We start from the raw sequence: 13,652 nt of genomic DNA on the forward strand, positions 1-13,652 counted from the left end.
GTGTTTGGCAATGCCTGGTATCTGACATGCATCCATCCCGATTGTCAAGCTAATTAACCAATGATTGCTCTTGGTCTGAGCAACTGCAATCATTGGCCGAGTAGTAAGATGTGCCAATTCCCCAGCCTCTCCATGGTTGTCCACCTCATGGACTTCAATTTGGACCTTGTCATTGTCCAGTGCTTTTTCCTTAAACTCCAACCCTCTTCTTCAGATCTGGTTGGAAACTGCTGGAGTGCAGGTAAAGCAGCTACTGCCTCACTTATCCCGAAGCTCCTTCCTCGATGGTATGTGGGCCCTGACTCCCTCCCCATTCCAACACATTGCTCTCTCCTATTGAAAATTCTTTCAGCTCTGTCTCATAAATATCATGAGGCAGGTTCCTGCCAAATAATTGATGACTGCCTGGGTACCGGATTATGCGCGATGTTTTTGTATCGCCTGGTTCATTTTCACAACGACCTGGCCAGGGGTCCAGTGGCAGCACACCTGTTCCCTAACTCACTGATCACCAGGCCTTCAGGATGGAATCTGTGGCCATAATTATCCACCAATGCGGGTTTGTCTGTCTGGGGAGATGGCTCGCCATTGGTCAGCAGTGGGATCTTCCGGTCCCACCGAAGGTAATGCCATTTTTCATGGCTCACCGGCCATATCCAGGGGAACCTGCCGGCCAATGGTGAGCTGGTGTCCCCACTGGAAAGTCCGCTTGTATTGCTGTTTTTTTTCTCCAGTCAAGGCTGTGCCACCAGGGCTTTGACAACATGAGGTGGAATTCCAGTGGTGAGGGCAATTTCCTGGAATCCTCATCTGCAATGCTATTGGTCGGCAGGTAGGCGGGTTGGAGATTTTATCAAAGGATGTTCATCAATTTTCACCTCCAATGGAGGTTCCGGGTTTACTTCCTCCACGGGCGGATCTGCTACTGCTTTTGAAGGTTTCTATATTTCCTCCTGACCTCAATCATCTCTATATGTGCAAGTATGAGAACAAGAATGTGTTTGTGTGTGTGTGCGTGTGAGAGATACTGTGGCCAGTGGTGGGCAACCTGGTGTCTGGGGGAGGCATATGTGACCAATCTGGGTTCTGGGCAAGGCCCACAAGACATTTTGTTGACCGTTGCCCATGCACGGGTTTGCCAGAGTTGTTGACCAGGGTAAGAGTAGGGCCCATTAGACACCAGTGTGGAAAATTGTGTGTGGAACAAGAAGAAATAGGTGAGGTTTTAAATAAGTACTTTACATCAGTGTTCACTACGGAGAAGAGTGATGCAGGTATAGAAATCAGTGAGGCGCATTGTGATTTACTTGAACAAGTTAACATTAAGGAGGAGGAGGTACTAACAGTTTTAACGTGACTAAAAGTGAATAAATCCTTGGGGCCAGATGAGATGTTTCCCAGGTTGCTGTGGGAGGAGAGAGAGGAGATTGGAGTGCTTCTGAGAAAATGTTTCAAATCACTCTGGCCAGTGAACTGGAGGGCAGCCAATGTGGTGCCATTATTCAAGAAGGGAAGTAGGTGCAAACCAGGAAACTACAGGCTCGTGAGTCTAACTTCAGTGGTAGGGAAACCACTGGCAAAAATTCTGAGGGACAGAATTAACCTCCCCCTGGAGAGGCAAAGATTAATCGAGGATAGTCAGCAAGGTTTTGTCAAAGGGAGATCATGTCTTATAAATTTGATTGAATTTTTGAGGAGGTGACTAGGTGTGTAGATGAGGATAGTGTGGTTGACATGGTCTTTAGTAAGGCTTTTGACAAGGTCCATATGGGGGGCTGGTGAAGAAGCACCCATGGAATCCAGGGCAATTTGGCAAACTGGACCCAAAACTGGATATAGTGGTAGGAGGCAGAGGGTAATGGTTGAAGGTTGTTTTTGTGACTCGAAGCCTGTGTCCAGTGGTGTTCAACAGGGATAAATGCTGTGTCTCGTTGTTTGTTGTACACATTTACAATCTGGACATGACTGTAGGAGGTATGATAAGTTCACAGATGATACAAAAATTGGTGGTGGTAAATAGTGAGGTGCAATTCCTTAGATTGCAGGATGATATAGATTAGCTGGGTAGATGGGCTGAAGAGCGACAAATGGAATTTAACAATGAAAAGTGTGAGGTAATGCATTTTGGGAGGACGAGGCAAGGTAATATACAATGAATGGTCGGACACCTAGGAAGTAAAAGTTCAAAAGGACCTTAGTGTGCATAATAACAGACCTCTGAAGACATCAGGAAAGGTAGATAAGAAAGCTTATTGAATTTTTGCCTTTATTAACCAAGGCATTGAGTATAACAGCAGGGAGGTTATGTTGGAGCTGTTTAAAATGCTGGTTGGGCTCCAGCTCGAGTATTGTGTACAGTTCTGGTCACCACACTATAGGAATGAAGTAAGTGATTGCACTGGAAAGGGTGCAGAGGACATTCAACAGGATGTTGCCTGGGCTGGAGCGTTTCAACTATGAAGGGAGGCTGGACAGGCTGGGATTGTTTTCCTTGGAGCAGAGAAGGCTGAGGTGGGGGCGGGGCAGATTGAAGTGTATAAATTCATGAGGTAGGATGGAGAGGAAGGCATTTTTCCCCTTCATGGAGTGGTCAATAACCAGGGGGCATAGATTTAAAGTGATGCCAGGAGGTTGCCAGGAAATGTGAGGTGGAATCTTTTTCACCCAGGGGTTGGTGGGAATCTGGAACTCACTGCCTGAGGGAACCAGGAATGAACTGCTTGTACTTTGCACATATTGTTGTAAATATAGTGGGTGCAATTCTCTGCTCCCACGCCGGGTGGGAGAATCGCGGGAGAACCGCTCTGGCACCCTCTGCAGTTCTCCCCCCCCCCCCCCAAAACAAACGCGACACGCTGCCCGTGAAAAATGGCGGACCGCGATTCTCTAACCCGGATGGGCCGAGCGGCCTGCCGTTCCCGACCGGTTCCCTCCGGTGGCAACCACACCTGGTCGCTGCCGGCGTGAACTTGGCGCCGATAGCTGTTTTGTGGCTTGTGGGGGGCGGAGGGGGGAATGAGCTCGGGAGGGGACTGGCCCGCGATCGGTGCCCACCGATTGTCGGGCCGGCGTCTCAACGGGACGCACTTTTTCCCCTCCGCAGCCCCGCAAGATCAAACCGCCACATCTTGCGGGGCAGCGGAGGGGACGACGGCAACCGCGCATGCGTGGGTTTGAGCCGTCATCCGTCGTGACGTCAGCCGCACATGTGTGGGTTGGAGCCGGCCAACCCGCGTATGCGCGGCTGATGTCATTAGGCGGGCCGGCCGCGTCATTCTCGGCGCGCCGGGATTTATGGCACGGCCCTCCTAGCCCCCCCCCCGGGGGGGGGGGGGGGGGGGAGGGGGGGGAGGGGGAGAATAGGGGAGGGTGCCAGAGCGGTCCTCCCGCGATTCTCAGGAGCGGCCACCGGCGCCGTCGTGAACCTCTCCGGGTTTCACGGCGGCGTCGGGCCTTGCGGAGAATTCCGCCCAGTTACTTTTCAGTTTGACTCTACAAACTCATGCTGGATTCTTCGTGTCCCTCACAAAAGGCAGAAATGACATTGCAACGTCTTGTGAGATCACATTAGATTGCACGAGACGTGGCGAGTCGGGTAGATCATGGATGAGGGATCTACAGGCATCTACCGGCTGAGGCATCTGCCGGCCGTGTAGCACCGCGCTGTGCTGTCTTTTGGTTGCAGCATGGCCGGTAGATCGCACCTTCTGTTTCTCTCTCCACAACTGCTGTCTGACCTGAATATTTCCAGCATTTTCTCTTGACATTTCAGTTTGCCAGAATCTCGGTACTTTGCTTTACCGTTGTATGCTCCATGTTGGAAAGTTGTCGTTACAGCTAGTTTCAATTTAGAATAAGAAAATATTTATCACAATGTATAGTGTAATTTTTCTGTTCACAAAGCCCACTTGTGTGGCTCGAAAAAAGCACATTTTTGCAGGTGAATTAGTTAGTGCTAATTCACTGGAAGGTTTTGTCCTATTTAAACTGCCGAGGTAAACCAGGAGCCATATATCAATGGAATATGTCACGGTTATATCAATTTATTCTCATTTATATATCGGATAGTTGTTTGCCATGTTTGTGAGGTTTTAGATTTTTTGATGTTGCTGTCCAGATATTGCACAGGGCCAGGTTCAAAGCAGCAGTGTTCATTACATAACTTAAATTACCAAATTGTATGTAATTATCTAACAAAGCCACTGTTGTAAAGTGTATCATACCGAAAGCTGACAGTTCAATTGATTTATGAAGAGGCATAGAGTACAAAGCTACAAGGTTTTGCCAACTCGATATAAAATAGTTCATCCCCATTTCAACTAATGTTCTCAAATCTGAGCACCAAAGGATGTCAAAAGAATAAGGGTCCCAGAAACAGGAGACTCACAATCGTCTCTGATTTTTCTGCCTGGCCCCGGCCAAAGCTCCTTGCATCACAAAACTGACTGCATTTGAAAAGTAATTATCTAGTTAGGAAACACTTCAAAACTTATGCAAGTACATTCTTTCCAATGTGGAGCATTGCGGGTGTTCCGACAACGTAAGATCCATAGCAGCTCAGGAAAGCAGATCTCTACTACCTACTTGGGGGAAATAAATGTTGGTTTCGCCAGCGATGATAGGGAAAGAAGTGCTTGTTTAAAGCATGTATGAATGCAAGGAATGAATATGTTGAGAAGTGAAGTAACTTGCAAATCAACCCGGACATCATTCTTTGGGGTAAGTGGGCTGCCATTAGAAGCCAGCAGATGTATGTTATCCAAGTTTCACCTGTAGACTGTGAAGATCAGTTGAAAGCTACCATGCAGGATTATACTAAAGGTTGTTGTGGAGTGGATTGAATGTAGGGTGCTGCTGGTGGCATCAGTGATAACTGTGGCAGTGTAGCCAGCAATTGCTGAAACTCTCAAGAGGCATACCATCCCTACAATAACATTGGCCCTGAGGGAATTCGCACAACCTGTACAGAATTTTTGTTTGACAGACTATTGAAAGCACCAACAACTTCTTACCACAGGTTTGTTTTAATATCCGTTGGTGGTCTTTTACCCTTTAATAAAACGGGGGTATCTTACAACGCATCACATTTTTGCGTTAGCTATTGCATAATTCTAAGTTATTTATTTGCCTTTGCACAATGTAAAAAATCTCAGCCCATATATATTGTTGCTTCATTGTTCAAATATCCGATTTATTGAATTCCATCTACCTGAGACCTCTTTGCCCACAAGGTACAGATTCATGGTTGGTCAGATTCCAACCTTTTACGTTCCATTCTCTTTGTTTACTTTTACACATTTTGAAGCTCATTCACATTTAGCAACTAAGGAATATATTTTGCATCAATGAGGCATATGTCTCCACTACAAATAAAACTGAAATGTTATGAAGTAACCCTTATTTTGAGAACGATGGGAAGAACAAAGTGCCAAATTGAAGGTGTACGAGTCTCTGCTGCGCAAGGTCTGAATCTCCAATATCAACATATGGAACTTGCACAGTTTAAGCTCAAAATATCAGGAATTATTTTCTGTAAAAACCCAGAGATGAAAATTCAGCACACCAATTTCATCTTTTGAATCTTGCAGTAAATCCACCATCCTTCTTCAAACTTACTTTTCAAGTGTGCTAATTACTCTCCTGTGTTTTGACAGAACCTGTTTCCAAGCCTAATGTTACAGCCAGTGTCACCAACCCAGTAGAACTCAATGACACCGTGGTGTTGACATGCTTCGCATCAGGCACAGCGATTTCATATCAATGGCTTCAGGACAATAATGCTATTAATCCTGGTGACAGGTTTGATCTAAGTGGTGATAATAGCAACCTGACGATTTCTGGAGTATTACGGTCTGATGGAGGATTTACATGCTATGCATTCAATTCCATTTCTGCAATGACAAGTGACCCATACCATCTAAATGTCAGTTGTAAGTGTCCCAATTAATCATTATTTTTATAACTTATTACCATTCCTGCTGAATTTGTGATTGAAAAGAGAAATGCTTGATTTTTTGGATATAAAAATTACTTGTTGAAAATTGTAAAAGTGGAGAGCTATTGGCATACAATACCAAAACTTGAACCAAAAGTTCTGAGTTTATCTGGAGAAGTACACTTGAAATATTTTGACCCAAGTCAAACAGGATTGGTAGTAATTATATTCATTTGAGATGGGTGGTGGTGTTGAACAGTTTGTGTTGCCTACACATCAATTTATTTACAAAATAATCTTGCACAAAATAACTTTTTGGGGTGTGCAAACTATTGAGTTAGGATTCCAATTGCCACAGATCATAACTATTCAATTCTAACTACTGGAAGCAAAAGCAGATGATGTAATCCATATAGGTTTAAGAAATAATATCAGAACAGTTATATGTTGTTACAGTGGTAACACAAGATTAAATCAGGGTTTGTAATGTAGTTAATTTGTTCATTTTAGATCCCAAATAAAAATGCAAGCCACATAGGATTGAAGAATGAGATTCCTATTTGAGGAAATTAAAAATGTTTTTCAAAATTTTATTTCAAAACGCATTTGATGCAACAACACTGCAGTATGATTTATTTTATTCATTCTTTGGGATGTGGGCATCACTGGTTGGGCCAGCATTTGTTGCCAATCCCTAATTGCCCTTGAACTGAGTGGCTTGCTAGACCATTAGGAGGGCAGTAAAGAGTCACATGCAGGTCTGACCGGGTGAGGATGGCAGATTTCCTTCCCTAAAGGACGCTAGTGAACTAGATGGGTTTTTATGACAGTCAGCAATGGTTTCATGTTCATCTTTAGACTTTTATTGTATTCAAGTTTCACCATCTACCATGGTGGGATTCGGACCTGGAACCTCAGAGCATTACGCTGAGTCTCTGGTTGACTAGTGCAGTGACAATACCACTGCGCCACCGCCTTCCAGCAGATTGTTACAGGTCACACACTTGAGGAGAAACTGGAAGTTATCCAAATTCCATTTCACTACAGGAAACGGATCCTCTCTGAACACTTAACAATGTCCATCGTCAATATGAGTAACGAGAAAGCATCATAAGCAGGATACTTTCACAATTGTGCCTTTTTAACTCTTATGTCACCGTTGCCACCGTGGCTGAGTTTAGTTAAGTGGCCTCAAACGTACTGCATTGTTGAACATCTGGAATTATAAGGCTTGTTTTGACTCCATGACAAATCACTGTAGTGCTCTGCAGCTCTATCAATACCAGGACTACAGTTGTTGTAGCCATAGTCATTTATTTTCCAAAAATTACCTTTCAAATCCTCCACCCCCAATTTTGAAATGTCAATTGACTGCTTAGCGGTCGACTAGTATTTGGAAACTGATATTGTGCCTCACCACGACAGACTGGATAATGGAATTGGGGTCTTGTACTCATCACTACATCATAGGAATCTGGCATTGACATCTGTTACATACTTTGGAAGCTAACACTGGGTCCCTAACATTGCTGATGGGAAACTGACATTAGGTCCCAACAATAACACACTGGGGAAAATGGCACAATGTCCTGACTTCAGTTTTCATACCAGCGTGATTGATGGTGTGTAGAATACACAAAGTGTGCAGTGTCTATGGTGGTGGTGTTCTCCTCTACTACTGCTTTTTATTTGAGCATAATTTTATTACAATACATTTATGCATTTATTTTAGATGGACCGGATTCCCCTAATGTATCCGTAAATCCCGATTTGTCCGCTTACCTCACTGGAAGAACCGTCACTTTTTCTTGTTTTGCGGACTCGAATCCACCTGCAGAATTGGAATGGAATCTAAATAATACCTCTCTTCAACATAAAGGGCAACGACTTATCATTGATAGCATTACTTTGAATAGCACTGGAAATTATACCTGTCAGGCATTTAACAATTTAACAAAAAGGTACAGTGCCTCAACAAAACAAATAGTTGTAATAGGTAGGTAACACATTTCTCAATTTATTTTCTTTAGTTTATACTCCACTCATGGAATGGTGAAGGTGGCTATTAGTTAATTCTATGAATAGACTGAAAATGAATAGGTTATTGATAAAGAAAATGAAGCTCCATCATCCTGTTAGTTGTGCTGACAAAACTGGTAACATTGCATTTATTGCACCAAGAAATAACCTACACATTGGCACCCTTCATCGGTTTCACACTTTTTTGCATATACATTTTCAAACAAAGACTAAACTTTGCTTTCTAACAAAGGGAGACACATCAATGGTGAAATCCAGTTGTCATTTTGTTTCTTATTGCACCTTAAAGTATTTCATACTGGCTGTAAACTTTCATTTTAATCAAAGCAGTGAACCGCAAACTTCATTTTAATATTGTTGCTTTGCTCATTCAATCATGTTCTCATTTCCAAGCCAAAGCTCAATTTGGTTTGCTGCCTCTAATATTTCACAAGCGATATATTTTTCAAAAAATGTATTTTATTACAAACCTGTATCAAAACAGGTTGCAGCGAACAAACACCCAAGGAAACACCCTTCCCAACAATCAACTATATAGTCTGTACAGATGTTTCCCCTTTTTCACCCCCCCCCCCCCCCGTGACGAACAACCCCCTCAAACACAGTCACAAACATCCCCTTCCTTTCCTCAAACCCTCCTGGAGACCCCCTTAACTCATACTTTATCTTCTATAATTGCAGGAAGTTTTACAGGTCACCCAACCAAGCCGCTACCCCCCGGTGGCGATACCCGCTGCCACTCCAGCAAAATTCGCCACCTTGCAATCAGAGAGGCAAAGGCTAAGACATTGGCCTTCCTCCTCTCCATGAGCTCCGGCTTTTCTAAGACCCCAAATATTGCCACCGAAGGGTCAGGTCCACCTCCTCCTCCACTATTCTGGCTAAGACTGTGAACATTCCCGTCCATATTCTTTCCAATTTTTCGCAACCCTAAAACATGCACAAACAACATTTTATATCCCATAATTTACAAATTAGTAAACCGCGCCAAAAAATCAACACATATATTCCCAAGTAAGTATCTTCACCACAACTGTGGCCATGAGCTCTCTTGGGATACGTATTTTACATTCTCCAATATTGCCAAAAAACCTATTCACAAGCATCAATTTACAGTTTAGTTTGGACGTTTGCCTGCCCTCGGACCGGTCCCCTTCGGCTTTGTGCCTCCTGCTTGACCCTCGCGTTCTTTTTGAGTGCCATCACCCCCGCCCCCACCCTCCTCCCTGCCGCCCTTCTGCCCCATCCCCACCTTTCCTTTTCCTCTCTGTCCTGTTGCTCGTCCCCCCCCCCCCCCCCCCCCCCCCCCCCCCCGACCTACTCATTTGGCTACGAACAGGTTTTGAAACAAGTTGTTGAACGGCTTCCACAACTCGTGGAAACCTTCTTCTGACCCACGGATGGCAAATTTAATTTTCTCCTGCCTGAGAAATTCTGTCAAGTCAGATAGCCAGTCTGCAGCCTTGGGTGGTGCTGCCGATCGCTAGCTGAGCAGGAATTTCCGGTGGACGATTAGGGAGGCAAACACCAGGGCATCGGCCCTCCTCCCCATGAAGAGTACTGGCTAGACTAATACCCCAAAGACTGCCACTTTTGGGCATGGCTCCACTCTCACTCCCACAACCCTGGGCATGGCCTCAAAGAAGGTCGTCCAGTACCCGACAAGTCTGGGGACGGCTGGCACCATTTGCGTTTGTCCTCAACCTCTGGAAGAACCTGCTCATTCGGGTTCTGATTAAGTGCTCTCTGTGCACCACCTTTAACTGTATTAGGCTCAGCCCTGCGCAAGTGGAGATGAAATTCGCCCTGTGCAGTGCTTCGATCCAACATCGTCCCTTATCTCTATGCCATTTTTTCCTTGTCTCGTCTGGGGGGACCGTACCTATTCAGTCACCCGTACTTGTCTGCACAGTTTCCCTTCCCGAGGTCACCCGTGTCCAGCAGTTCTACTATGAATGAGTGTCCTGGCAGCTGGGGGTAAGTCTTTCCTTTGCAGAGGAAGTTTTTCACCTGAATTTATCCCAGATCATTTCCTCATGGTAACTGGAACATCTCCATGAGATCCCCCAGGGTCATTATTCTATTGTCTGTGTACATGTGTCTTACCGTCAGAGTCCTGTCATCCTGTCTCCACCTTTTGAAGGTGGAGCCTATTATTGAAGGACAGCACCACCCCCACCCCCCACCCCCCCCACACACACACACACACACGCCATGATTAGTTTGTCGACTGTGTTGAAAAAGGCCTTGGCGATGTGGACAGGAAGGGGAACCTGGGCAGGGCGTTCATTTGATCATCTTTATTCTCCCTGCGAGGGAGAGGTGTGAGTGAGGCCCACACCTGCAGGTCCTTTTTTGACTTCCTGCACCAGACTCGTCAGGTTCCATCTGTGGATCATGTCCAAGTCGTGGGCTATTTGGATTCCCAGGTAGCGGAATTTGGTCTGGACTTGCTTAAACGACTGTCCCCCCAGATCTGTCCCTCCCCACTGCGGGTTCACATGGAAGATTCCATTCTTCCTCAGGTTAAGTTTGTAACCTGAGAAGACTCTGAACTCCTTCATTAATTTCACTATCCCTTTCATGTTGGTCCGGGGGTTCACGATATATAGGAGCACGTCATCTGCGTACACTGGAACTCTATGCTTTCGTTCCCCCTTTGTGTACCTCTCCACACCTTCGCCGCTCTGAGGGCGATCACCAGTGGATTGATTGTCAGAGCAAAGAGCAGATAGGATAGCGGACATCCCTACCTCGTGCCTCTGTGCAGCCGGATGTATCTAGAGCTGGTGGTGGTTGTCCATAGACTCGCTATGGGAGCACTGGACAGCAATGAGATGAACCCTGTCCCAAACCCAAACTGGTCCAGTACCTCTATAAGGTATTGCCATACGACTCTGTTAGATTTGGAGGTAGGTGAGCATTTTGGTGATAGTGACCACAATTCGATTACGTTTACTTTAGCGATGGAAAGGGATAGGTATAAACCGCAGGGCAAGAGTTATTGCTGGGGGAAAGGCAATTATGATGCGATGAGGCAAGACTTAGGATGCATCGCCTGGAGAGGAAAACTGCAGGGGATGGACACAATGGAAATGTGGAGCATGTTCAAGGAACAGCTACTGCGTGTCTTTGATAAGTATGTACCTGTTAGGCAGGGAGGAAGTGGTCGAGTGAGGGAACCATGGGTTACTAAAGCAGTTGAAACACTTGTCAAGAGGAAGAAGGAGGCTTATGTGAAGATGAGACGTGATGGTTCAGTTGGGTCGCTTGAGAGTTACAAGTTAGCTAGGAAGGCTCTAAAGAGAGAGCTAAGAAAAGCCAAGCGAGGACATGAGAAGTCTTTGGCAGGTAGGATCAAGGATAACCCTAAAGCTTTCTATAGGTATGTCAGGAATAAAAGAATGACTAGGGTAAGAGTAGGGCCAGTCAAGGACAGTAGTGAGAAGTTGTGCGTAGAGTCCGAGGAGATAGGAGAGGTGCTAAATGAGTATTTTTCATCAGTATTCACACAGGAAAAAGACAAAGTTGTCGAGGAGAATACTGAGATACAGGCCACTAGACTAGAAGGGCTTGAGGTTCATAAGGAGGAGGTGTTAGCGATTCTGGAAAGTGTGAAAATAGATAAGTCCCCTGGGCCGGATGGGATTTATCCTAGGATTCTCTGGGAAGCTAGGGAGGAGATTGCTGAGCCTTTGGCTTTGATCTTTAAGTCATCTTTGTCTACAGGAATAGTGCCAGAGGACTGGAGGATAGCAAATGTTGTCCCCTTGTACAAGAAGGGGAGTAGAGATAATCCCGGTAACTATAGACCAGTGAGCCTTACTTGTGTTGTGGGAAAAGTCTTAGAAAGGTTTATAAGAGATAGGATGTATAATCATCTGGAAAGGAATAATTTGATTAGAGATAGTCAACATGGTTTTGTGAAGGGTAGGTCGTGCCTCACAAACCTCATTGAGTTCTTTGAGAAGGTGACCAAACAGGTGGATGAGGGTAAAGCAGTTGATGTGGTGTATATGGATTTCAGTAAAGGGTTTGATAAGGTTCCCCATGGTAGGCTATTGCAGAAAATACAGAGGCATGGGATTCAGGGTGATTTAGCAGTTTGGATCAGAAACTGGCTAGCTGATAGAAGACAAAGAGTGGTGGTTAATGGGAAATGCTCAGACTGGTGTCCAGTTACTAGTGGTGTGCCACAAGGATCTGTTTTGGGGCCATTGCTGTTTGTCATTTTTATAAATGACCTGGAGGAGGGCGTAGAAGGATGGGTGAGTAAATTTGCAGATGACACTCAAGTCGGTGGAGTTGTGGACAGTGCAGAAGGATGTTACAAGTTACAGAGGGACATAGATAAGCTGTAGAGCTGGGCTGACAGGTGGCAAATGGAGTTTAATGCAGAAAATTGTGAGGTGATTCATTTTGGAAGGAATAACAGGAAGGCAGAGTTACTGGGCTAATGGTAAGATTCTTGGTAGTGTGGACGAGCAGAGAGATCTCGGTGTCCATGTCCATAGATCCCTGAAAGTTGCCACCCAGGTTGAGAGGGTTGTTAAGAAGGCGTACGGTGTGTTAGCTTTTATTGGTAGAGGAATTGAGTTTCGGAGCCATGAGGTCATGTTGCAGTTGTACAAAACTCTGTTGCGGCCGCATTTGGTGTATTGTGTGCAGTTCTGGTCGCCACATTATAGGAAGGATGTGGAAGCATTGGAAAGGGTACAGAGGAGATTTACAAGAATGTTGCCTGGTATGGAGGGAAGACCATATGAGGAAAGGCTGAAGGACTTGAGGCTGTTTTTGTTAGAGAGAAGAAGGTTAAGAGGGGACTTAATTGAGGCATACAAGATGATCAGAGGATTAGATAGGGTGGACATCGAGAGCCTTTTTCCTCGGATGGTGATGTCCAGCACGAGGGGACATAGCTTTAAATTGAGGGGAGATAGATATAGGACAGATGTCAGAGGTAGGTTCTTTACTCAGAGAGTAGTAAGGGCGTGGAATGCCCTGTCTGCAACAGTAGTGGACTCGCCAACACTAAACGCATTCAAATGGTCATTGGATAGGCATATGGACGATAAGGGAATAGTGTAGAGGGACTTTAGAAGGGTTTCACAGGACGGTGCAACATCGTGGGCCGAAGGGCCTGTACTGCACTGTAATGTTCTATGTTCTGTCAACTCCATACTGTTGTCCTTCTAGACAGTAGTGGTCATGGGTTTGGAAGGTGTTGTCTAAGGAACCTTGGTGAGTTACTGCAGTGCATTGTGTAGATGGTACACACGGATGCCACTGTTTGTTGGTGGTGGAGGGGTTGAATGTTTGTGGAAGACAGAGCAATGAAGTGGGCTGCTTTGCCTTGGATGGTATCGAGCTTCTTGAGTGTTGTTGGAGCTGCACTCATCCAGGCAAGTGGAGATTATTCCATTACACTCCTGACATGTGCCTTGTTAACAGGTTTTGGTGGTCAGGAGTGAGTTTTTCGGCATAGGATTCCAAGCCTTTGACCTGCCCTGGTAGCCACAGTATTAATGTGGCTAGGCTAGTTCAGGTTCTGATCAATGGTAACCCCCCAGGATATTAATTGTAGAGGATTCAGTGATGGTAATGTCATTGAATGTGAAGGGATGGTGGTTAGATCCTCACTTGTGAGAGATGGTCATCGCCTGGCACTTGTGTGGCA

General features: G+C 45.4%; 1 protein-coding gene across 2 annotated transcripts in view; it reads left to right on the forward strand.

The window, feature by feature from the left end:
• Positions 1-13,652, forward strand: part of LOC119974383 (carcinoembryonic antigen-related cell adhesion molecule 5-like) — a 114,048-nt gene that overhangs the window by 42,816 nt on the left and 57,580 nt on the right. For both annotated transcript variants that reach the window (XM_038813188.1, XM_038813189.1), the window contains exons 7-8: positions 5,655-5,930; positions 7,668-7,931. In XM_038813188.1, coding sequence (XP_038669116.1) covers positions 5,655-5,930; positions 7,668-7,931 — 540 coding nt within the window. The remainder of the gene's footprint in view (positions 1-5,654; positions 5,931-7,667; positions 7,932-13,652) is intronic.

The sequence above is a fragment of the Scyliorhinus canicula genome, chromosome 12 (genome assembly GCF_902713615.1).
Source record: "Scyliorhinus canicula chromosome 12, sScyCan1.1, whole genome shotgun sequence".
Classification (NCBI taxonomy): domain Eukaryota; kingdom Metazoa; phylum Chordata; class Chondrichthyes; order Carcharhiniformes; family Scyliorhinidae; genus Scyliorhinus; species Scyliorhinus canicula.